At 49.8% G+C, this 23,991-nt stretch overlaps 1 protein-coding gene across 2 annotated transcripts in view; it reads right to left on the reverse strand.

The window, feature by feature from the left end:
• Positions 1–23,991, reverse strand: part of setdb1b (SET domain bifurcated histone lysine methyltransferase 1b) — a 115,548-nt gene that overhangs the window by 6,546 nt on the left and 85,011 nt on the right. Inside the window, exons 17-21 of one of the 2 annotated variants that reach the window (XM_059979973.1) lie at positions 18,123–18,157; positions 16,664–16,799; positions 5,643–5,826; positions 3,385–3,590; positions 1,536–1,624 (exon numbers count right to left, since the gene is read on the reverse strand). In XM_059979973.1, the coding sequence (XP_059835956.1) occupies positions 1,536–1,624; positions 3,385–3,590; positions 5,643–5,826; positions 16,664–16,799; positions 18,123–18,157 (650 nt within the window). Of the gene's footprint in view, positions 1–1,535; positions 1,625–3,384; positions 3,591–5,642; positions 5,827–16,662; positions 16,800–18,122; positions 18,158–23,991 lie in introns of those variants that run through there. The other variant, XM_059979974.1, reaches the window with a different exon arrangement.

Below are 23,991 nucleotides of genomic sequence, written 5' to 3' on the forward strand. Positions count from 1 at the left end.
GGGTGGACGGACCCTGAGCTGTGCACCCCGCTCCCCGGGTGGACGGACCCTGAGCTGTGCACCCCGCTCCCCGGCCGGATGGACCCTGAGCTGCGCACCCCGCTCCCCGGGTGGACGGACCCTGAGCTGCGTACCCCGCTCCCCGGGTGGACGGACCCTGAGCTGTGCACCCCGCTCCCCGGCCGGACGGACCCTGAGCTGTGCACCCCGCTCCCCGGGTGGACAGACCCTGAGCTGTGCACCCCGCTCCCCGGGTGGACGGACCCTGAGCTGTGCACCCCGCTCCCCGGCCGGATGGACCCTGAGCTGCGCACCCCGCTCCCCGGGTGGACGGACCCTGAGCTGCGTACCCCGCTCCCCGGGTGGACGGACCCTGAGCTGTGCACCCCGCTCCCCGGGTGGACGGACCCTGAGCTGTGCACCCCGCTCCCCGGCCGGATGGACCCTGAGCTGCGCACCCCGCTCCCCGGGTGGACGGACCCTGAGCTGCGTACCCCGCTCCCCGGGTGGACGGACCCTGAGCTGTGCACCCCGCTCCCCGGGTGGACGGACCCTGAGCTGTGCACCCCGCTCCCCGGGTGGACGGACCCTGAGCTGTGCACCCCGCTCCCCGGGTGGACGGACCCTGAGCTGTGCACCCCGCTCCCCGGCCGGACGGACCCTGAGCTGTGCACCCCGCTCCCCGGCCGGACGGACCCTGAGCTGTGCACCCCGCTCCCCGGCCGGACGGACCCTGAGCTGTGCACCCCGCTCCCCGGGTGGACGGACCCTGAGCTGTGCACCCCGCTCCCCGGCCGGACGGACCCTGAGCTGTGCACCCCGCTGTCCTGCCAACAGACCCTGAGCTGTGCACCCCGCTCCCCAGGTGGACGGACCCTGAGCTGCGTACCCCGCTCCCCGGGTGGACGGACCCTGAGCTGTGCACCCCGCTCCCCGGGTGGACGGACCCTGAGCTGTGCACCCCGCTCCCCGGGTGGACGGACCCTGAGCTGTGCACCCCGCTGTCCTGCCAACAGACCCTGAGCTGTGCACCCCGCTCCCCGGATGGACGGACCCTGAGCTGTGCACCCCGCTCCCCGGGTGGACGGACCCTGAGCTGTGCACCCCGCTCCCCGGGTGGACGGACCCTGAGCTGCGCACCCCGCTCCCCGGCCGGACGGACCCTGAGCTGTGCACCCCGCTCCCTGGCCGGACGGACCCTGAGCTGTGCACCCCGCTGTCCTGCCAACAGACCCTGAGCTGTGCACCCCGCTCCCCGGGTGGACGGACCCTGAGCTGTGCACCCCGCTCCCCGGGTGGACGGACCCTGAGCTGTGCACCCCGCTCCCCGGCCGGACGGACCCTGAGCTGTGCACCCCGCTCCCCGGGTGGACGGACCCTGAGCTGTGCACCCCGCTCCCTGGCCGGACGGACCCTGAGCTGTGCACCCCGCTCCCCGGGTGGACGGACCCTGAGCTGCGCACCCCGCTCCCCGGGTGGACGGACCCTGAGCTGTGCACCCCGCTCCCCAACTGTTTCTGAGCACAGGGACTTACTTGCTGGCGAAGAATGCCACCCAGGGGAATCGGAGGTCATGTGTGTCCACAAACACATTCTGCACAAAGAGGTTGGGGCTGCAGCTATGCTGTACGGGCAGAGAGGGTGTGGGGCAGGGAGAGAGAAAACAAAATGGTCAGCAGCACTGGTACACCCACTCCCCGACTCACCCCATTACTCTGCGTCACTTCTCAGTCCCATCTGCTCCTTGGGTGGTGGAGTCTTTTCGAACACTCCTACCTTTTAAACTGTGATGTTGAGCAGTGGTTAGTCTGTGAGAAACAGGCCCTGCAGCCAACCGACTCCATACACACAGTTACATGGATCCCCATTTTGTTCTCCCCACATTCCCATCAACTCCTCCCAGATCACACCCCTCACCCACACACCTGGGAGGCAGCTTACAACAATTGGTTAACCACAGGTGGTTGGGATGTGGAAGGGAACCAGAGCACCCACAGGGTCAAAGGGAGAGCACACACACACACAGTTCTGGAAGTCACGACTGAATATGGTTCTCTGGAGTAGTGAGATGGCGGCTCTATCCACTGAACCTCTGAGCTGTCGTGTATGTGGCAAGGAGAACTTTCCGCACCTGTTCCTTTGAGCAACAATGCTAAATGCAGTGGCTGCACTTCACAAATTTATTACCTCTGTCTGCACTTCCTGCTGCCTCAGTAGAACAACAGCACAATCAAAGACCACACCACCACAGGCACCCCCTCTTCCTTCTCCATCAAGCAGAACATCCTAAATCCTGAAAGCACGTACCACCAGGCTCAAGGACAGCTTTATAAGTCAGCTTTTGCTGTTATGATAAAAATGCTTGATTTTGCAATCTGCCTCAATCTGGCCCTTGCACCCTATTGTCTGCGTGCTGCCTCTGTACCTGCAACACTCTATTTTGCAATCTGTTATTGCTTTTCCCTTGTATAACCTAACTGCACTGTTGTGATGAAATAATCTGTATTGATGGCATGCAAAACAAAGTTTTTCCACTGTACATGTGACAATAATAAACCAATTATCTATGGCCCAACCAAACTCCTTCCCTGGGTGTAAATGAAAAGACTGCTAGCTTTGGAGTCTCCTTTTTTTAAAAAAAAGCACACCACAGGGTTAGTTTTGGGTCTGCTGGGGTTTGACCCTGGGCACTGCCTGACTACTGAATGAATGGAGCCGCAGGGAGACTGCTCCTCGCCTTCTGGTGACATTTTAGCCCCATCCTCTTAATATCTGGTCACTTTGTGCAGATTTGGGAGGGTGGGGAAGAGTCATTTGGAAAATGTCCTGATATCCTCAGCAACACATGTGCACTCACACATACACACACCCCACCCCAATGTCGGAGGAACTCAGCAGGTCAGGCAGCATCTATAGAAATAAATAAACTGTCAACGTTTCAGCCTGAGACTCTTCTTCGGGACTGGAAAGGAAGGAGGAAGATCTAGAATAAAAAGGTGGTGGTGCTGGGGAGAGAAGGAGGATAGTTAGAAGGTAGGAAAGATAAAGGGCGGGAGAGGAAGGAGCACGAAAGGAGAGAAGAGGAGAGTAGACCATAGGAGAAAGGGAAGCAGGAGGGGAAACGGGGGAGGTGAGACTGGGTAAGAGTCCAGAGTGGGGAATCCTTGCCTGGGTGTCTCTGGAGAAAAGAACCTGTGGTGTCTACAGCCACCATGGAGATGTTTGAGAATAAATCCTGGGTCAAAATTTAAATTTAACTCAACTTATCGTCGTAGTTTGCAGCGACTTGTCGCATTGCAGTACATGTAATAAAGTTCTTTTTGTTAAAAAGGCTGCTCTGGTGTGCACATGGTTATGTCATCCCCACGCACCCTGCAGACTTACATTGAGGTAGCGGCCCAGATTTCCTTCCAGCTTGGCGTCGATGATGTAGCAAGATTCCTCCCCATCGTAGAACTGCCGGGTGCTCTTGCGGCTGCCCCCCCCTTCGCCCTTCTCCATGTTTGATGCCTTCACTGCAATCCCGTGCGTTGACTTGAGGGCGAAGCCACGGGTTGATTTGACCGCCACCTGCCGCTTGTTGGCATTATCTGTGGGAAAAGCTGCAAGTTAGGGCATCGATTCTCATTGACTGAGGCACCTTGCAGGCTGAACAGCGATGAGTTCTTTACGGAAAGGTGGAGGGCAATAAACAGGTGACATTTCTGGCTGAGACCCTTCATCAGGACTGGACTTGCAGCATCTACAGAATCTCGTCTTTGGAGGTTTTCTTTCCCTTCCTCGCTACTGGCCTCAACCCTGCTCCTAAATTTGAGGCCCTACCTTTGAGTGTACGTTCCAAACGTGCTCAGGCCCCACTCCCCAAATCCTTCTGATGCTGCCATTAGGCAGCAGGTACAGCAGTCTGTAGACATGTGAGTCTGTGTCTCTCCCCCTCTCTCTATGTGGAGTTTGCACATTCTCCTTGTGACTGCATGGGTACCCCTGGGTGCTCTAGTTCCCTCCCATGCAGGGTGATGGTCAGCAGCATCTTGATGGGCCAAAGGGTCTGCTTCTATGCTGTATAATCCTTGGACCCTAAACCAGTGGTCCCCAACCACGGACCGGTACCAGGCAGCAAAGCATTTGCCACTAGGCTGCGAGGAAACGATATGAGTCAGCTGCACTTTTCCTCATTCCCTGTCACGCCCACTGTTGAACTTGAACAGTGAGGTCATCAGTTGCCTGTACGCAGTGATACCCTCGCGCCAGGGATCACTGGTTGGCCTTGGGTAACCGGCCGCCTCACGCAGCCGGCGGGAAGTGCCATTGCTACTGGCCTAGAGCACGGACAGATGGGTGCCGCCTCTAAACCTGTTTACCACATTGAATGTTCGTGGGGAACCCGGTGCTAAAATATTTACAGACAACCTAATTCAGGCTCAGGGTTTTGTAAGTAGCAGAGCAGCTACCTCGCTGTGATCTACTGTAAGTCATCCCTCAGCTGAATTTTTGCCGGCCGATAGATCCTGCTTATAAGAGGTCCTGACGAAGGGTCTCGGCCCGAAACGTTGACTGCTCACTTCCACGGATGCTGCCCGACCTGCTGAGTTCCTCCAGCGTGTTGTACCTGTGGCTTTAACCACAGCATCTGCAGTGTACTTTGTGTTTACCTATAAGAGGGGCAGGTACGCGCCCTGTCGCACTCCTCGCTCGGTCGGTCGCTTTCTCCAGACTGCGACCGCCATGGCCCCCGGTACGGGGACCTCTGGCCCTTACCTTGTCCTGTCACTGGTGTGTTGTAATGATTTTATATGTTCATATGAGGAAAATATGTGCTGTGTGTTTAATATTAAATTCGTTAGATAAACCCTTTTAGAAACAAAGTTGAGTGTATTAGCCACCTATATTCTGGTTGATATTAACACCCACACTGCCCCCCACCCGGTCCGCAAGAATATTGTCAATATTAAACCGGTCTGTGGTGCAAAAAAAGTTGGTGACCCCTGCCCTAAACCAATGCCCTCTAGGATGTGGGAGTCAGAGGGATAGGTGGGGAAATATTTCTGTCTGTCTGCCCTGTCTATGTACATCTCAGGTACCCTTTTCAGCTTCTCCCACAATGGAGAGAACAGACCTAACGTCTCTGGTCTCACACAGACTACTCGGTTCATTCACCGCCACCACCCTGAGCCATCAGACTTAGCAGCAGAATTAGTCCATTCAGCCCACTGAGTCTGCTGTGTTACCCCATCATGGCTGATTAATTATCCCCCTCAAACCCACTCTCCTGACCTCTCCCATAACCTTTGATGCCTTTACCAATCAAGAACAAATCTTACCTCTGCTTTAAATATACCATTATCTTGGCCTCCAGAGCCCACTGTGATGACGAATTCCAGATTAACCAGAGATTCCTCATCCTATGGTCCGAGAAAGGGATGCACTTCTATTGACAGGCGGCAGCCTATGGTCCGAGACCCCCCTACTATAGAGAACCTCCTCTCCGTGTCCATTCTGTCTAGGACTTTCAATATTCAATAGGCTTCAATGAGATTCTCCCTTCATACTTCTAAACTCCAGTGAGTACAGACCCAGAGCCATCAAATACTCCTCTTACATTAACCCTTTCCTTCACACTGCTGGTGTTTATGCAGCCTCACCTGCATTCTTTGAATCGCTCTCTTCCTTCTTGCTGTACTCGTCAGAGCCAGAGGAGATGGTCTGGATGTCGTCGCTGTCGTTGCAGGCTGCCGGGGCTTGCCCTTGACCCTGTCGCCGACTGCCGCTGGTCTGGGTGCCCGTGTCCATTTCACTGTCCGAGCTGCTCGACAATGTCATCACCTCCTGCTCGTTAATGCAAAGGGCAGGGAGCTTAGAATGGTACCACATTGAGGGAGGCCCTTCAGCCCACCCTGTTCATACTGTCCCTTTTGCCAACCTACACTGACCCCCTCACCTGCCCACATCCTCTGTGCCTTTCCTGTTTGACATCATGGCTGGCAGAGACATTGTGGACCAAAGGGACTGTTCCTATGCTATACTGCTCTATGTTGAAGATGTGCAGGGTTCATTTCCGCGATGGTGGCCTGGAATGTGCTGCCAGGGGTGGTGGTGGAGGCAGATATGGTAGTTATTTAGAAGCTTTTAGACAGACATGTGAAGAGGCAGAGAATGGAGGGATATGGACATTGTGTAGGCAGATGGGATTACTTAAATTGGCACCGTGTTTGACACAAATTCGGTGGGCTGAATCGTGCTAGTGAATGAAAGAAAAATAAAACACTGGTGCCTGTTAATAAAACGGTATGGTAACGTGACTGTTAGCGTAATGCTTTACAGCACCAGCGATAACCAATCGGATTCAATTCCCAGCACTATCTGTAAATAGTGAGTTTATACATTCTCCCCGTGACCACCTGGGTTTCCTCCCACATTCCACAGCCACACAGGCTGGGGTTAGTAAGCTGTAGGCACCAGAAACATGGTGATACAGGCTAATCCCGGACTGTGTTGGTCATTGATGCAAACAACCCATTTCACTGTATGTTTCGATGTATGTGTGATAAATTAAGCTCATCTTTATCATTATAGAGAAAATGATGGAAATACTCAGCAGCTCAGGCGGCATTTGTGGATAGAGAAATGGGATTAACGTTTCAGGCTCTGAGACTAGATACAAAAACCTGAAAGCACATTCTACCGGGATAAAGGACAATTTCTACCCAGCTGTTATAAGACTATTAAACGCTTCCCTTCTTGTCTGCCTGCACTTCACGTTCTCTGTAACTGTTACACTTTATTCTGCATTGTTATTGGTTTTCCTTGTCAAACCTCAATGAAGTTTGACTAGTATAAACAGAATACAAGACAACCTTGTACTTGTACTTAGTACAAGTGACAATAATAAACCAGTTCTAATTCCCTTTATCAGAACTGGACAGAGTACCTGGTTCTCAGCAAAGGTTCTTCACACAAAGTGTTTCTATTTATCTCTCCACTTCAGTAGAAGGAATGGTCGAATACCATTTCAACGTTAATACCAAAGTTCACATTAACCAACCTCAATCCTAAACTCAATAGGTACCACGATAGCGTAGCACTCAGCTTAGCACAACCATATAACCATATAACAATATAACAATCACAGCACGGAAACAGGCCATCTCGGCCCTCCTGGTCCGTGCTGAACTCTTAATCTCACCTAGTCCCACCTACCTGCACTCAGCCCGTAACCCTCCACTCCTTTCCTGTCCATATACCTATCCAATTTTACCTTAAATGACACAACTGAACTGGCCTCTACTACTTCTACAGGAAGCTCATTCCACACAGCTATCACTCTCTGAGTAAAGAAATACCCCCTCGTGTTTCCCTTAAACTTCTGCCCCCTAACTCTCAAATCATGTCCTCTCATTTGAATCTCCCCTACTCTCAATGGAAACAGCCTATTCACGTCAACTCTATCTATCCCTCTCAAAATTTTAAATACCTCGATCAAATCCCCCTTCAACCTTCTACGCTCCAATGAATAGAGACCTAACTTGTTCAACCTTTCTCTGTAACTTAAGTGCTGAAACCCAGGTAACATCCTAGTAAATCGTCTCTGCACTCTCTCTAATTTATTGATATCTTTCCTATAATTCGGTGACCAGAACTGCACACAATATTCCAAATTTGGCCTTACCAATGCCTTGTACAATTTTAACATTACATCCCAACTTCTGTACTCAATGCTTTGATTTATAAAGGCCAGCGTTCCAAAAGCCTTCTTCACCACCCTACCTACATGAGACTCCACCATCAGGGAACTATGCACTGTTATTCCTAGATCTCTCTGTTCCTCTGCATTCCTCAATGCCCTACCATTTACCCTGTATGTTCTATTTGGATTATTCCTGCCAAAATGTAGAACCTCACACTTCTCAGCATTAAACTCCATCTGCCAACATTCAGCCCATTCTTCTAACCGGCATAAATCTCCCTGCAAGCTTTGAAAACCCACCTCATTATCCACAACACTTCCTACCTTAGTGTCATCGGCATACTTACTAATCCAATTTACCACCCCATCATCCAGATCATTTATGTATATTACAAACAACATTGGGCCCAAAACAGATCCCTGAGGCACCCCGCTAGTCACCGGCCTCCATCCCGATAAACAATTATTCACCACTACTCTCTGGCATCTCCCATCTAGCCATCTAGCCACTATTGAATCCATTTTATTACTCCAGCATTAATACCTAACGACTGAACCTTCTTAACTAACCTTCCATGTGGAACTTTGTCAAAGGCTTTGCTGAAGTCCACTGCCTTACCCTCGTCAACATTCCTCGTAACTTCTTCAAAAAATTCAGTAAGGTTTGTCAAACATGACTTACCATGCACAAATCCATGCTGGCTACTCCTAATCAGATCCTGTCTATCCAGATAATTATTAATACTATCTCTAATAATACTTTCCATTAATTTACCCACCACTGATGTCAAACTGACAGGTCTATAATTGCTAGGCTTACTTCTAGAACCCTTTTTAAACAATGGAACCACATGAGCAATATGCCAATCCTCTGGCACAATCCCCGTTTCTAATGACATCTTAAAGATCTCCATCAGAGCTCCTGCTATTTCTACACAAACTTCCCTCAAGGTCCTGGGGAATATCCTGTCAGGACCCGGAGATTTATCCACTTTTAAATTTCTTAAAAGCGCCAGTACTTCCACCTCTTCAATTGTCATAGGTTCCATAACTTCCTTACTTGTTTCCCACACCTTACACAATTCAATATCCTTCTCCTTAGTGAATACCGAAGAGAAGAAATCGTTCAAAATCTCTCCCATCTCCCTCGGCTCCACACATAGCTGACCACTCTGATTCTCTAAGGGGCCAATTTTATCCCTCACTATCCTCTTGCTTTTAATATAACTGTAGAAACCTTTCGGATTTACTTTCACCTTATTTGCCAAACCAACCTCGTATCTTCTTTTAGCTTTTCTAATCTCTTTCTTAAGATTCCTTTTACATTCTTTATATTCCTCGAGCAATTCCTTTACTCCATGCTGCCTATATCTTTTGTAGACATCCCTCTTTTTCCGAACCAAATTTCTAATATCCCTTGAAAACCATGGTGCTTTCAAACCTTTAACCTTTCCTTTCAACCTAACAGGAACATAAAGATTCTATACCCTCATAATTTCACCCTTAAATGACCTCCATTTCTCTATTACATCCTTCCCATAAAACAACTTGACCCAATCCACTCTCTCTAAATCCCTTCGCATCTCCTCAAAGTTAGCCTTTCTCCAAAAATCTCAACTCTAGGTCCTGTCCTGTCCTTCTCCATAATTATATTGAAGCTAATGCTATTGTGATCACTGGACCCGAAATGCTCCCCAACACATACATCTGTCAGCTGACCTATCGCATTCCCCAACAGGAGATCCAACACTGCCCCATCTCTAGTCGGTACTTCTATGTATTGTTGCAAAAAACTATCCTGCACACATTTCACAAACTCTAAACCATCCAACCCTTTTACAGAATGAGCTTCCCAGTCTACGTGTGGAAAATTAAAATCTCCCACAATCACCTTGTGTTTACTACAAATATCTGCTATCTCCTTACACATTTGCTCTTCCAACTCATGCTCCCCATTAGGTGGCCTATAATACACTCCTATCAGTGTTACTACACCTTTCCCATTTCTCAATTCCACCCAAATAGCCTCCCTAGAGGAGCTCTCTAATCTATCCTTCCAAAGCACCGCCATAAGATTTTCTTGGACAAGCAACAAACGTTGCATTTATTGTATGCTATAATACAACGCTATTATAGCATAGTGCATTGGGAGTTCAGTTCTGGCGCCACATGTAACAAGTCTTTGAACATCCTTCCTGTGGAATGCATGGGGTTTTCTCTGAATATTCCAGTTTCCTCCCACCGTCCAAAGATGTAGCAGGTAGGTTAACTGGTCATTGTAAATTCTATAACAATTAGGTTAGGGTTAACTGGGTTGTCAGGTGTTGCTGGGGTAGTATGGCTCAAAGGGCCAAAGGGCCTGATCTGCACTGTATCACTAAATTTTTAAAAAAATGCAATCTAGTAAAGATAAATAGGAAAGAAAAAAGATGTCATTAAGTTCAGAAGATCTTGGAAGCCTGCACAGTTCATTCTTCAGGTAGGTAGGAGATGCTTTATTAGAACTTGGGAAGAGTTTTAAGTTCTTCAGCTTTGCTTCTCTTTCTCTCTAAAGAAGCTGCCTAACGTGTCGACAAGTGCATAGATGGGACAGATATTCTTCTTCTCAGGGCAGGGGGGTCCAGAACCAGAGAACAAAGATTTAAAGTAAGAGGGGAGAAATTTAAAAGTGACGTGTGGTGGTGGGATATCTAGAATGGGATGCCAGAGGAGGTAATGGAGGCAGATAAAATTATGTTTGAAAGGACATGGGGAGAGCACTACAGACCTATTGCAAGCAAAAGAGATTAGCACAGACGGGCCCTGGATGAACCATGGGATCTGAAATCTGCCGAGGGCCAGATCTGAGACATTCAAGTCTAGAGACCAAGAAAGTTACATGAGGTACAGGTATGATATCCAAAAAGCCAGCTCATGGGGGAAGTTGAAATTCCAGACCAAATCTGAATCAATGAGGGATGCTCGACAGCTGTGGCAGGGCTTGAAAGCTATAATCTCTTATGAACTTAAATCAAGTGACGTGGTAGACAGCAAGGCCTCACTTCCAGATGAGCCCTAAGCTTGCTTTGACTGTCAGAACATTGAGGAATTATTGCAAGCTCCCACGTCCCCCGATGATCACGTGATTTCAGTCTCTAAAGTCGACGTGCGGGCGAGGGTGAACTCATGTAAAGCATCTGCACTGACAGGGTACCTGACCACGTACTAAAGGCCTGTACTGATCAGCCGGCTGGTGCGTTCACTGAGATCTTTAACCTCTTGCTTTGGCAGTGTGTGGTACCTACCTATGTCAAGTACGCTTATACTGGTGCTCAAGAACAGCATGGTCACCTGCCTCAATGTCTATCACCCAGTTGCACTTACAAGTGATGAAGCATTTTGAGATGCTGTGATGAAACATATCAGCTCCTGCCTAAAGAATGACTTGGATCGGCTCCGATTTGCCTACTGGAGCAACAGGTCCACAGCAGATGCCATCTCATTGGCTCTTTACTCAATCCGGAGCATCTGGTCAGCAAAGATGCATACATTATCAACTACAGCTCAGCATTCAATACCATCGTCCCCTCAAAACTAATCAATAAGCTCCATGACCTTGACCTCAAAACGTCCTTGTGCAATTGGATCCTGGATTTCCTGACTTGCAGACCTCGGTCAGTTTGGATTGGCAACAACATCTCCACAATCTCCACCAGCACAGGTGCACCACAGAGCTGTGTGCTTGCCTGCTCTACTCGCTTTACACTTATGAACGTGTGGCTAAAAACAGCTCCAATGCCATATTCAGGTTTGCTGATGCTATCTGTTGTAGGTCGAGTCAAAGGTGGTGATGAATCAGCATACAGGAGGGCGATATAAAATCAGGCTGAGTGGTGTCATAACAACAACCTCCCATTCAATGTCAGCAAAACCAAGGAACTGATTGTAGAGAGGGAAACCAGAGGTCCATGAGCCAGCCCTCAAAGGATCAGAGGTAGAGAAGGTTAGCAACTTTAAATTCCTATAGGTTACTATATCAGAGGACCTGTCCTTGGCCCAGCACGCAAGTGCATTGCAAACAAAGCATGGCAGTGCCTCCATTTCCTTAGTTTGTAGAGATTTAGCATCACAGCCTGTAATGAAAACACCAATGCAAGTAGTGAATTCAGCCCAGTGTCACAGGTAAAGCCCTCCCAACTATTGAGCACATCTATGTAAAACACTGTCGTAGGAAAGCAGCAGTAATCATCAGAGATCCCCACCACCCAGGCCATTCTCTCTTCTCACTGCTGCCGTCAGACAGAAAGCACAAAAGCCTAAGGACTCATAGCACCAGGTTCAATCATCAGGCTCTTGAACAAAAGGGAATAGCTTCACTCAACTTCACTTGTCCAATCATTGAAATATTCCCTCAATCAATGACCTCACTTTCAAGGACTCTTCATCTCACGTTCTCGTTATTTATATTTGCAGTTCGTTGTCTTCTGCACTCTGGTTGAACGCCCTAATTGGGCGGTCTTTTATTGATAGTGTTATAGTTAATATTCTATAGAATTGATAAGTTTGCCCAGGGTTGTACATGTTGACATACATGCACTTTGTGGTCAGCATGAACAAGATGGGGTGAAGGGCCTGCTTCTGTACAGCAGAATTCTTTGATATCGATGTTTCCAAGATGTGACCTTGTAGCGGTGTGCTACACGCAGCGCTAAAATTACGACACGGAGTCGGTAACTGCAGTCTAAGGAAAAAACTTTATTCGAAAACTTCAGCCTCACTTTTAAGCCTCTGTCAACCGGCCCCCCATGGCGAAGAGGCTCCAAAGCCCTGTGCTCGCAAACCCCCGTAGGCTATCTAATTGTGAGTCGGTTCGTACACGCTAGGAAATGAGCCGCCACATAACCCCCCCCCAGAACCGGCGATACACCCCCCAATGTCCACAGCCTGGGCCAGAACCTGCTTGGGAGGTCGGCCTCTGCGCCGAGGCGCCGGAAACTCGGCCGGTTGCGCCAGGTCCACATGGGCCGGCTTGAGGCGGTCCACCGTGAAAACCTCCTCCTTCCCCCCAACGTCCAGCACGAACGTGGACACGTTGTTCCGGAGCACCGTAAACGGCCCCTCGTATGGCCGCTGCAGCGGTGGCCGATGCCCGCCCCTTCGTACAAACACAAACTTACAGTTCCGTAGGTCTTTGGGTACGCAGGTCGGGTGCCGCCCATGCTGTGAAGTGGGTATGGGGGCCAGGTTACCGAGCTTCTCGCGAAGTCTGCCCAGGACTGCAGCGGGTTCTTCCTCTTGCCCCCTCGGGGCTGGTAGGAACTCCCCGGGGACGGCCAGGGGCGCGCCGTATACCAACTCGGCCGACGAGGCGTGCAGGTCGTCCTTGGGCGCTGTGCGGATGCCGAGAAGGACCCAGGGAAGCTCGTCCGCCCAGTTGGCTCCTCGCAGGCGGGCCATGAGGGCCGACTTCAGGTGACGGTGGAAACGCTCCACTAGCCCGTTCGACTGTGGGTGGTAGGCAGTGGTGTGGTGCAGCTGAGTCCCCAAAAGGCTGGCCATAGCTGACCACAGGCTGGAGGTGAACTGGGCGCCTCTGTCGGAGGTAATGTGGGCTGGTACACCAAAGCGGGATATCCAGGTGGCGATCAGGGCTCGGGCGCAAGATTCGGAGGTGGTGTCGGTGAGCGGGACCGCCTCTGGCCATCTTGTGAACCGGTCCACGATAGTCAGGAGGTAACGCGCTCCGCGCGACACTGGCAGGGGGCCCACAATATCCACATGAATGTGGTCGAAACGCCGGTGGGCGGGATGGAACTGCTGCGGTGGGGCTTTGGTGTGCCGCTGAACCTTGGCCGTCTGGCAGTGCATGCACGTTCTGGCCCATTCACTGACCTGTTTGCGGAGTCCGTGCCAAACGAACCTGCTGGAAACCATCCGGACAGTTGTCCGGATGGAGGGATGCGCCAAGTTATGAATGGAGTCGAAAACACGTCGCCGCCAGGCTGTGGGGACGACCGGACGGGGCCGGCCGGTGGCGACGTCACAGAGTAGGGTCCTCTCACCTGGGCCCACGGGGAGGTCCTGGAGCTGCAAACCAGAGACTGCAGTCCTGTAACTCGGAATCTCCTCATCTACCTGCTGTGCCTCTGCCAGTGCCTCAAAGTCTACCCCTTGGGAAAGGGCATGAACGGTAGGGCGAGAGAGCGCATCCGCCACGACATTGTCCTTACCCGAGACGTGCCGGACATCCGTTGTGTATTCAGAGATGTAGGACAGGTGGCGTTGCTGGCGGGATGACCAGGGGTCGGATGCTTTCGTAAACGCAAAGGTAAGCGGTTTGTGGTCCGTGAACGCGGTGAAGGGCCGACCTTCTAGGAAGTACCTGAAATGCCGGATTGCTAGGTAGAGCACCAACAGTTCCCGGTCAAAAGCACTGTACTTGAGCTCGGGTGGCCGCAGGTGTTTGCTGAAAAATGCCAGGGGTTGCCAGCGACCTGCGATGAGCTGCTCCAGCACCCCACCGACTGCCGTGTTTGATGCGTCCACTGTGAGGGCGGTAGGGGTGTCCATTCTGGGATGTACTAGCATTGCGGCGTCAGCCAAAGCTTCCTTCGTTTGAACGAAAGCGGCGGCGGACTCCTCGTCCCAGGTAATGTCCTTGCTCGGACCCGACATCAGGGCGAACAGGGGGCGCATGATCCGGGCAGCTGAAGGGAGGAAGCGGCGGTAGAAATTGACCATACCTACGAATTCCTGAAGGCCTTTGATCGTGGTGGGTCGGGGGAAGTGGCGGACCGCATCTACCTTAGCGGGCAGAGGGGTTGCCCCGTCTTTAGTAATCCTGTGGCCCAGGAAGTCAATGGTATCAAGTCCGAACTGGCATTTGGCAGGGTTGATTGTAAGACCGTACTCACTCAGTCGGGCGCAGAGTTGACGGAGGTGGGACAGATGCTCCTGACGACTGCCGCTGGCTATGAGGATGTCATCCAAATAGATGAACGCGAAGTCCAGGTCCCGTCCCACCGCGTCCATTAACCGCTGGAACGTCTGTGCGGCATTCTTCAGGCCGAACGGCATGCGGAGGAACTCGAAGAGGCCAAACGGGGTGATGAGAGCCGTTTTGGGGACGTCGTCAGGATGCATCGGGATTTGATGGTACCCTCGGACAAGGTCGACCTGGGAGAAGATCCGGGCGCCGTGCAGGTTTGCCGCAAAGTCCTGAATGTGCGGCACAGGGTAGCGGTCCGGTGTGGTAGCCTCGTTCAGCCTGCGGTAGTCGCCGCACGGTCTCCAGCCCCCCGTCGCTTTGGGCACCATGTGCAGGGGGGAAGCCCAGGGGCTGTCGGACCGCCGGATGATCCCCAATTCCTCCATTCTCTGGAACTCCTCCTTCGCCAGTCGGCGCTTGTCCGGGGGAAGCCGCCGAGCACGGGCATGGAGGGGTGGTCCCTGTGTCGGGATGTGGTGCTGTACGCCGTGCCTGGGCATGGCTGCTGTGAACTGCGGTGCCAGAACCGATGGGAACTCCGCCAGGACCCTGGTGAAGTCGTTGTCGGACAGCGTGATGGAGCCGAGGTGAGGGGCTGGCAACTGGGCCGCGCCCAGGGAGAACGTCTGAAAGGTCTCGGCGTGTACCAGTCTCTTCCTGGGCAGGTCAACCAGCAGGCTGTGAGCTCGCAAAAAATCCGCACCCAGAAGCGGTTGGGCTACGGCGGCCAGTGTGAAGTCCCACGTGAACTGGCTGGGGCCGAACAGTAGCTGCACCTGACGGGTGCCATAGGTCCTTACTGTGCTGCCATTCACGGCCCTCAGGGGGGGACCCGGTGCCCTGCTGCGGGTGTCGTAACTCGTCGGAGGTAAAACGCTGATCTCAGCCCCAGTATCGACCAAAAACCGGCGTCCCGACCTTCTATCCCACACATACAGGAGGCTATCCCGATGGCCAGCCGCCGTAGCCATCAGCGGCGGCTGGCCCTGGCGTTTCCCGGGAACTTGCAGGGCGGGCGGCAACGGCGGGCTTCTGCGCCCCACCGCTGGTGGTAGAAGCACCAGTGTTCATTGGGCCGGGGGTTAGTGGGCTCTGCGGCCGGGCCAGGACTGGTTTGCTGCCGGGAGCGTGGCTGGGAGATCTGTGCGATGGACGCCCCGCTCACCTTTTTGGCGTTCCACAGCAAGTCCGCCCGGGCTGCCACCTTCCGGGGGTCACTGAAATCCGCGGCGGACAGCAGCAGGCGTATGTCCTCGGGCAGCTGCTCCAGGAATGCCTGCTCAAACATGAGGCCTGTGTGTCCCTCGGCCAGAGACAACATCTCATTCATTAAAGCCGATGGAGGTCTGTCGCCCAAGCCATCCAGGTGCAGTAAACGGGCAGCCCGCTCGCGCCGTGAGAGTCCGAAAGTCCTGAGGAGCAGGGCTTTGAATGCCGTGTACTTGCCGTCTGCCGGGGGCGACTGTACGAACTCCGCGACCTGGGCAGCTGTGTCCTGGTCGAGGGAGCCCACCACGTAGTAGTAGCGGGTGTCTTCTGAGGTGATCCGGCGAACGTGGAATTGGGCTTCGGCTTGCTGGAACCATAGGTCCGGGCGCTGTGTCCAGAAACCCGGCAGTTTCAACGAAACCGCATGAACAGAGGCGGCGTCGGTCATTTCTGGTCCAAAAATCGTTTGGACCGTCGGGGTCACCAATTGTAGCGGTGTGCTACACGCAGCGCTAAAATTACGACACGGAGTCGGTAACTGCAGTCGAAGGAAAAAACTTTATTCGAAAACTTCAGCCTCACTTTTAAGCCTCTGTCAACCGGCCCCCCATGGCGAAGAGGCTCCAAAGCCCTGTGCTCGCAAACCCCCGTAGGCTATCTAATTGTGAGTCGGTTCGTATACGCTAGGAAATGAGCCGCCACAACCTTTTCATTAGCCACACAGTTACCTGCCCACTATGTCTGACCTACCAGCACTCATCCCATGCCACTGCACTGCCCCGGGCTGCACACAATGTACTCACATCTTTGGAGACTGGAGGGGGTGCCGAGTTCCGTCGCGCCTGTAGCAGTGTGGTCTTGCTCACCGGTCTGCGGATCCCCTCGCTCCTCGCTGGCCGCGGATTGTAGCCAAAGTTCCGAGATGAGTTATCAAATGGCCTGGGGAAACAAGGCAGAGAGAGAGAGAGGTGAGACAGACACACACAGACAGGATGTGAAATTAAATGTTTGGCAGCCGTGGTACAGTGCAAAGACATTAAATTACTATTGATAACAAAAATAAAGAGGTAGTGCAAAGGAAGAGAATAACAAGGTTGTGGGAACATTTCAATGATGGGATGTTGAAGTGAAGTTGAGTGAAGTTAACCCCCTTGGTTCAAGAGTCTGATGGTTGAGGGGTAATAACTGTTCCTGAAGCTGGTGGTGTGGGTCCTAAGGCTCCTGTACCTTCCTCCTGAGGGTAGCAGTGAGAAGAGAGCATGACTTGGATGGTGCAGTCCTTGATGATGGATGCTACTTTCTTTTGTCAGGGCACTGTGCAGATGTGCTCAATGGTGGGGAGGACTTTACCCGTGATAGACTGTGCTGAATCCACTACTTTTTTTTGATAGGATTTTCTGTTCAAAGGCATTGGTGTTTCCATGCCAGAATGTGATGCAGCCAGTCAATATTACTCTCTATCACACACCTATAGAAGTTTGTCAAAGTTTTAGATATCATGCCAAATCTTTGCAAACTTCTAAGGAAGTAGAGGCACTGCCTTGCTTACCTTTCAGAATTGCACGTATGTGCTGGGCCCCAGGACAGGTCCTCTGACATAATAACACAGAGGAATTTAAAGTTGCTGATCCTCTCCACTTCTGATTCCTGATGAGGACTGGCTCGTGGACCTCTGGTCTCCTCCTCCTCCTAAGGTCAACAATTCGAATGCAAGGGAACACAAGAAGCTGTAGGGTAGTGGACTCAGTATCAATGGTGGGGAGGGATGTGCTCATGTGATATTGGCCTATCTATAGGTGACAATATACCAAAGATCCCCACCATCCAGGCCAGGCCATCTTCCCACAGCACCCATCGGGCAGGAGGTACAGAAGCCCGAGTCCCACACCACCAGCTTCAGGAAAAGCTACTTCTCTTCAACCATTCGGTTCTTGAACCAACAGGTACAACCCTAATCACCAACACATGAACACTTCACATTAAAATGGATTTTTTTGTCCTAGTTGTATTCACTCTTGTAAACAAACCTGTGTCTAATTTATATTTAGTTAATGTTTTTCCTGCGAATTTTGTTTATCTGTCGCTCCGTGCCTATGATGCTGCTGTAAGTAAGTTTTTCACTGAGCTTGTGCATACATATACTCATGCAGGTGCCAGTAAACTCCACTTTGAATGTGAATGGGAGAAGAGTTTGAAGCAAGCAGATCACTGCTGACAGGAAGAGAATGTGCGGGTGAAAAGAAGGAATGCAGCATTACTTACAAGGATAGCTTGAGGTGAATTGCCGCATCCTGGTTCTGTGGAGAGATGACAAAAAGGTGAACTTGGTCAGTCACTTTAACCCTACCATTATCACATACCACCTAACCTGCCACTCCCCGGTAACCGAAGGCATGAATGTCCAAACACACAACCTGAGTCAGAGTGACACATCAGGAAAACAGGCCCTTCAGCACAACTTTCCCGTGCTCACCAAGGTAACTCTCTGAGCTAATCGTGTCTCTCTCCAAACCTTTCCCACCCACGTCCCTGTCCAAATGCCTTTGGAATTATATAATTGTAATCCCCTCTATCAGCTCATTTCATATATCCTCCTCCCTCTGTGTGGAAAGAACCTGCCCCTCGGATAAGCAGCATACACATAGCAGTTAGCCTAACACTGTTACAGTACCAGCGACCCGTGTTCAGTTCTGTCATCGTCTGTACATTCTCCCCATGACTGCACGCATTTCCTTTGGGTGTTCTGCGTTCCTGCCGTATTCCAAAGATCTCCGAGTTGGTAGGACAAGTGGTGCAGTTGGGCAGCACGGGCTTGTTACCATTTTAAATCCTTTCCTTCTCACCTTAATCTGATTTTGTCCAGTTTTATATTCACTATAAAGTCCAATATCCTTATCCATGTCCCTCTACACTTCTACAAGGTTACCCCTATTACTTTTAGTTAGAGATGCAATAACATCTCTGCATCAGGTAGAGGCCACTCTGGCACAAGAAGCCTGTACTACATTCTAGAGAAAAGAAGCCCCGGCCTCTCCTTGAATTTTAATCCCTCCTGTCCAAACAACATCCTTATAAATCTTTCAGCAGCCTCTCTAACTTGATGACATCCTTCCTACAGATGGGTACCCATAGCTGAGAGCCGTCATCGTCAGAGCAGATTGAGGCAGAGTAGTAAGGCTTTGGCTCAACAGAGCTTCGGCAATTACAGATGGAGGCAAGGTAACTAGGCAAGTTCACTTCTTATTTCAAATTTACATCTTGAGAGAATTGTGGGTATAACTACAGGGCCAATGTTCAGTTCTGGGTGTCAGATGGGGGATTTCCAGGAGACTCCCAGCCTCCCTGATGGCCACATCTGCACCAGGTGCATCGAGATGTCGCACCTTAGATACCATGTTAGGGACCTGGAGTTGCAGCTCGATGACCTTCAGCTTGTTAGGGAAAGTGAAGCAGCGATAGACAGGAGCTACAGGGATGTAGTCGCCCCAAGGCTACAGGAGACAGATAAATGGTTGACTGTCAGGAGAAGGAAGGGAGAACATCAGATAGTGGAGAGTGCTCCTGTGACCGTCCCCCTTAAACATAAGTACTCCATTTTAAGTACTGTTTTGGGGGATGACCCACCTGGGGGAAGCAACAGTGGCTGTGCCTCTGGCACTGAGTCTGGCCCTGTGGCTCGCAAGGCAAGAGAATTGAAGGGGATGGCAGCAATAATAGGGGACTTAGGGGGAATAGGTGATTCAGGTGATTCTGTAGACGCTAAAAAGAAGCACAGATGGTAGTCCTCCCAGGTGCCAGGGTCCATGATGTTTCTGAACGCATCCACAATATCCTGAAAAGGGAGGGTGAGCAGCCAGAAGTGGTGGTAAAGATTGGTACCAACGACATAGGTAGAAAAAGGGAGGAGACCCTGAAAAAATAATACAGGGATCTAGGAAGGAAGCTGAGAAACAGGACCTCAAAGGTAGTAACCTCAGGATTGCTGCCTATGCCATGCGACATTCAGGATAGGATAGAATGAGATGGCAGATAAATGCATAGCTTAAGAATTGGAGCAGAGGGCAGGGATTCAGATTTCTGGATAACTGAGATCTCTTCTGGGTCAGGTGGATGGGCTGTACTTAAATTCAAGGTGTATAGTCTATGGATTGAGTTAAGAAATGGAAAGAGTAAAAGGATCCTAATGGCAGTTGTATACAGGCCACCCTTAGGGAACAGTGATAACAATATGATCAAGTTCACTTTGAAATTTGAGAAGGAGAAACTAAAATCCAATGTGTCGGTATTTCAGTGGAATAAAGGAAATTACAACGGCATGGGAAAGGAATGGCCAAGGTTGATTGGAAAGGGAGACTAGCAAGAAGAACAGTAGAACAGCAATGACTGGAATTTCTGTTAAAAATTAAGGAAGTGCAAGACAGATATATTCCAAATAATAAGAAATTTTTGAATGGAAGAAGATCACTACCGTGGCTGACAAGTGAAGTCAGAGACAAAGTAAAAGCAAAAGGGAGGGCATACAAGGAAGCCAAAGCTTGTGGGTAGAGGATTGGGAAGCTTTTAAAAACTTGCAGAAGGAAACTAAGAAGGTCATTAGGAAGGAAAAGATGAATCATGAAAGGAAGCAGGCGACTAATATCAAAGAAGATACATAATGTATTATGGGAGTATTCGTAGATCAGAGTGGGTATGACATCAGAATGCGGGGGTTTTTGTCAAATGGAAGTCTGGAGAATAAATGTGTGCGTTTAATACTGCGGTGTCCAAGTCACATTAACGCTACATGGTGTCAGAAGAAAGCGGAGAGGAAAGGAAGAGAAGACACATAAAAAGATGTCACAGTTACAGCCTATTAAGCCTACGAGGTAATATTGCTGAGAATTGGAAGGTATGGCTCCAGCAGTTTGAGCTGTTTTGCACCGCTGGTGGCGTAGATGACAAGACGGAGAAAGTGCAATGTGCTACGTTTCTGCATGTGGCTGGAGCACAGGCAATAAAGGTTTGCAACACGTTTGTCTTCCAAGAGGGTGAGCAAGATAAAATTGAAGTGTTGAAGAAAAAATTTCAAGATTACTGCGAACCGAGAAAAAACCTACCGTACATTCAACACATTTTTTTATGAGGGCTCAAGGACCGACAGAGACTACAGATGCCTACGTAACAGATTTGAAGAACAAGGCAAAAAACTGTGAGTTCGGACAACTGCATGATTCTTTAATACACAACAGGATTGTCTGCGGCATACGAGATGATCATGTGAGAGGCAGGCTGTTGAGAGAGGTGGAGCTTACATTGGAAAAAGCGATTGATATGTGCCGTGCTAGCGAGATCACATCCAGTCAGGTTAAAATGCTTAATGAAGAGACTGAAGTATACAAAATAAAAGCTGTGAAAACTGACAAGAGTAGAACAAAGCCAGCTCCACAGGATAATCAAAAGGAAGTTAACTGCAACAGATGTGGTTATAAACATGGATACAGAATATGTCCAGCCTTTGGTAAGACATGCAAATTATGCAGGAAAAAAAATCACTTTGCAAAGATGTGCAAATCACAGGAGCAAGCAAGGAAAATGCATGCTGTGGAACAGAGTGAGTGCAACAGTAACATGTTCATTGGAACAATTGAAGTGGAACAGGAGGTCAGTGCTCCACTTCAAAAGCTACTAGAGAGCAACACTGAATGGCATTGGGGAAGATGAACAAAAGAAAAGTTTTGACACATTGAAGCAGTTGGTTACCAATGCACCAGCACTCAAGTTCTATGATGTCAATAAACCGGTGACGATGTCTGTGTATGCCAGTTCGGAAGGAATAGGAGCTGTTATATTGCAGGATGGGAGGCCTGTGGCGTGTGGATCACAAGCACTTACAGACTGTCAACGCCAATATGCTCAAATCGAGAAGGAATTACTTCCCATAGTTTATGGGTGTGAGAAGTTCCACCAGTATGTATATGGCAAAAAAATCCAGGTTGAGAGTGATCACAAACCACTTGAGAGTATCTTCAAAAAGCCACTTCACCAAGCTCCTATGAGGCTGCAAAGGGGCTTCCCAGGCTACAGAGGTACACTCTCACAGTCACCTACAAGCCATCGCTGATGCTTTGAGCCGTGCTTACCTCAAAGAGCAAAAGGAAGAATTGCTAGGAAGAGAGCTGGAGGTCAACTGGGTTACACCTCAGCTACCTATTTCTGAGGAGAAGTTGAACATGTTCAGGAAAGCGACTGCAGAAGATCCTGAAATGCAAATGCTAAGAGACATTACAATGAATGGATGACCAACAGAAGGAAAAGATGTTCCAAAAGAATTACAGAAATATTGGACATTTAAAGAGGAAATTAGCTATGCATCAGGACTAATGTTCAAAGTGGCAAAACTCATCGTACCAAATCAAATGAGACAGGAAATGCCCAACAGAATTCATGAGTCACACCTGGGGATAGGTATGTCAACTCAGATAGAGAACATTGTGTCTCAGTGTGCTGTCTGTAATGATAATAAAAACAGCAATCCAAGAGAGCCTTTGCTTCCCCGTCCACTACCAGGAAGACCATGGGAGAAGCTTGGCACAGATCTCTTTTGCTACAATGGTGCAGAATATCTGCTTTGTGTGGACTACTATTCAAAATATCCGGAAATCACCAAGTTAAGTGACACGTCCAGTCAAGGTGTCATTACTGCAATGAAGTCGACATTTGCAAGACATGGTATTCCAGATATTGTCGTCAGTGACAATGGTCCACAATATGCCAGTAGTGAGTTTAGAGAGTTTTCAGAAAGCTGGGAATTTCAACATGTTACTTCCAGTCCTGGGCACGCTCAGCCTAATGGACAAGCAGAGATCTGTACAAACTGTGAAGAACATGCTCAAGAAGACACACAGCAGTAACGGTGACCCGTACATTGCTCTGCTTGAATACCACAACACACCGATTGAGGGTGTGGGGTTCTCTCCTGCACAGCTGTTGATGGGACGTCGTCTGAAGTCCAAGCTGCCAACATCGACAACTCTACTGACTCCTGAAAGTAATGCTCAAGTACATGACAAGCTAAAGTACAAGCAAATAAAGCAAAAGAGCTACTATGACAGACATACAAGACAGTTACCAGATCTGCATATAGGTGAAAATGTCAGAATACAGAGAGGAGACACTTGGCAGCCAGCTGTGGTTGTGAACAGGCATCAGCAACCAAGATCCTTCATAGTTTGCACGCCGGCTGGAAGAGTCTACAGGAGGAACAGGAAGCATCTGCTGAAGACAGGCGAGAGGGTGTTTCCACGTACAGACACACAGGACATTTCCACGGATACAGACATGGAAACAAATGACACCAAGAGTGAGTGGTGTGAAGAAACCCCACGACGCAATGACTGAAAGTTCGGCGCAGACAGACCGAGGAGGAAATGCAGACACAGAGGTTACTCAAGAGACTGACTCTGAAGGACAAGCACAGTCACAGTTCTATCGCACAAGGTCTGGGAGACAAGTCAAACTTCCAGCTAGATACAGAGACTAGATCTACCTACAGTCTCGTACAGTTTGAGACAAAACACACATAAGTTCCAAGGTGTGAAATTAAAGGTTTATTAGTCTATGTCAGTAAAAGAAAATCTACTGCTGTTAGTATTGTAACATACAATGTAGAATACAGAATAAGAAGTTAAGATTTTTATTAGTTTATGTCATGGCTGTTGCAATGTTAGAAACTCATACCTAGAGGCATTGTTTTGGTAATTCACAGCATTGTAAAAAAAAACTTGATAAGGGGGATGTAATGTATTATGTGAGTATTCGTAGGTCAGAGTGGGTATGACGTCAGAACGTGGGGTTTTTGTAAAATGGAAGTCTGGTGAATAAACGTGTGTGTTTAATACTGCGGTGTCCGAGTCACATTAACGCTACAGATACTGAAAGCATTTTTAAGTATATAAAGGGTAAAAGAGAGTCAAAGATAGATATAGGACCAATAGAAAATGACGCTGGAGAGATGCAGAGATGGCAGAGGAACCAAATGCATGTTTTACATCAGTCTTCACAATGGAAGACATCTGCAGTATACCGAACATTCAGGAGTGTCAGAGAAGTGAAGTATGTGCAGTGAAAATTACGACTGAGAAGGTGCTCAGGA

Source organism: Hypanus sabinus, chromosome 9 (assembly GCF_030144855.1).
Source record: "Hypanus sabinus isolate sHypSab1 chromosome 9, sHypSab1.hap1, whole genome shotgun sequence".
NCBI classification, from domain to species: domain Eukaryota; kingdom Metazoa; phylum Chordata; class Chondrichthyes; order Myliobatiformes; family Dasyatidae; genus Hypanus; species Hypanus sabinus.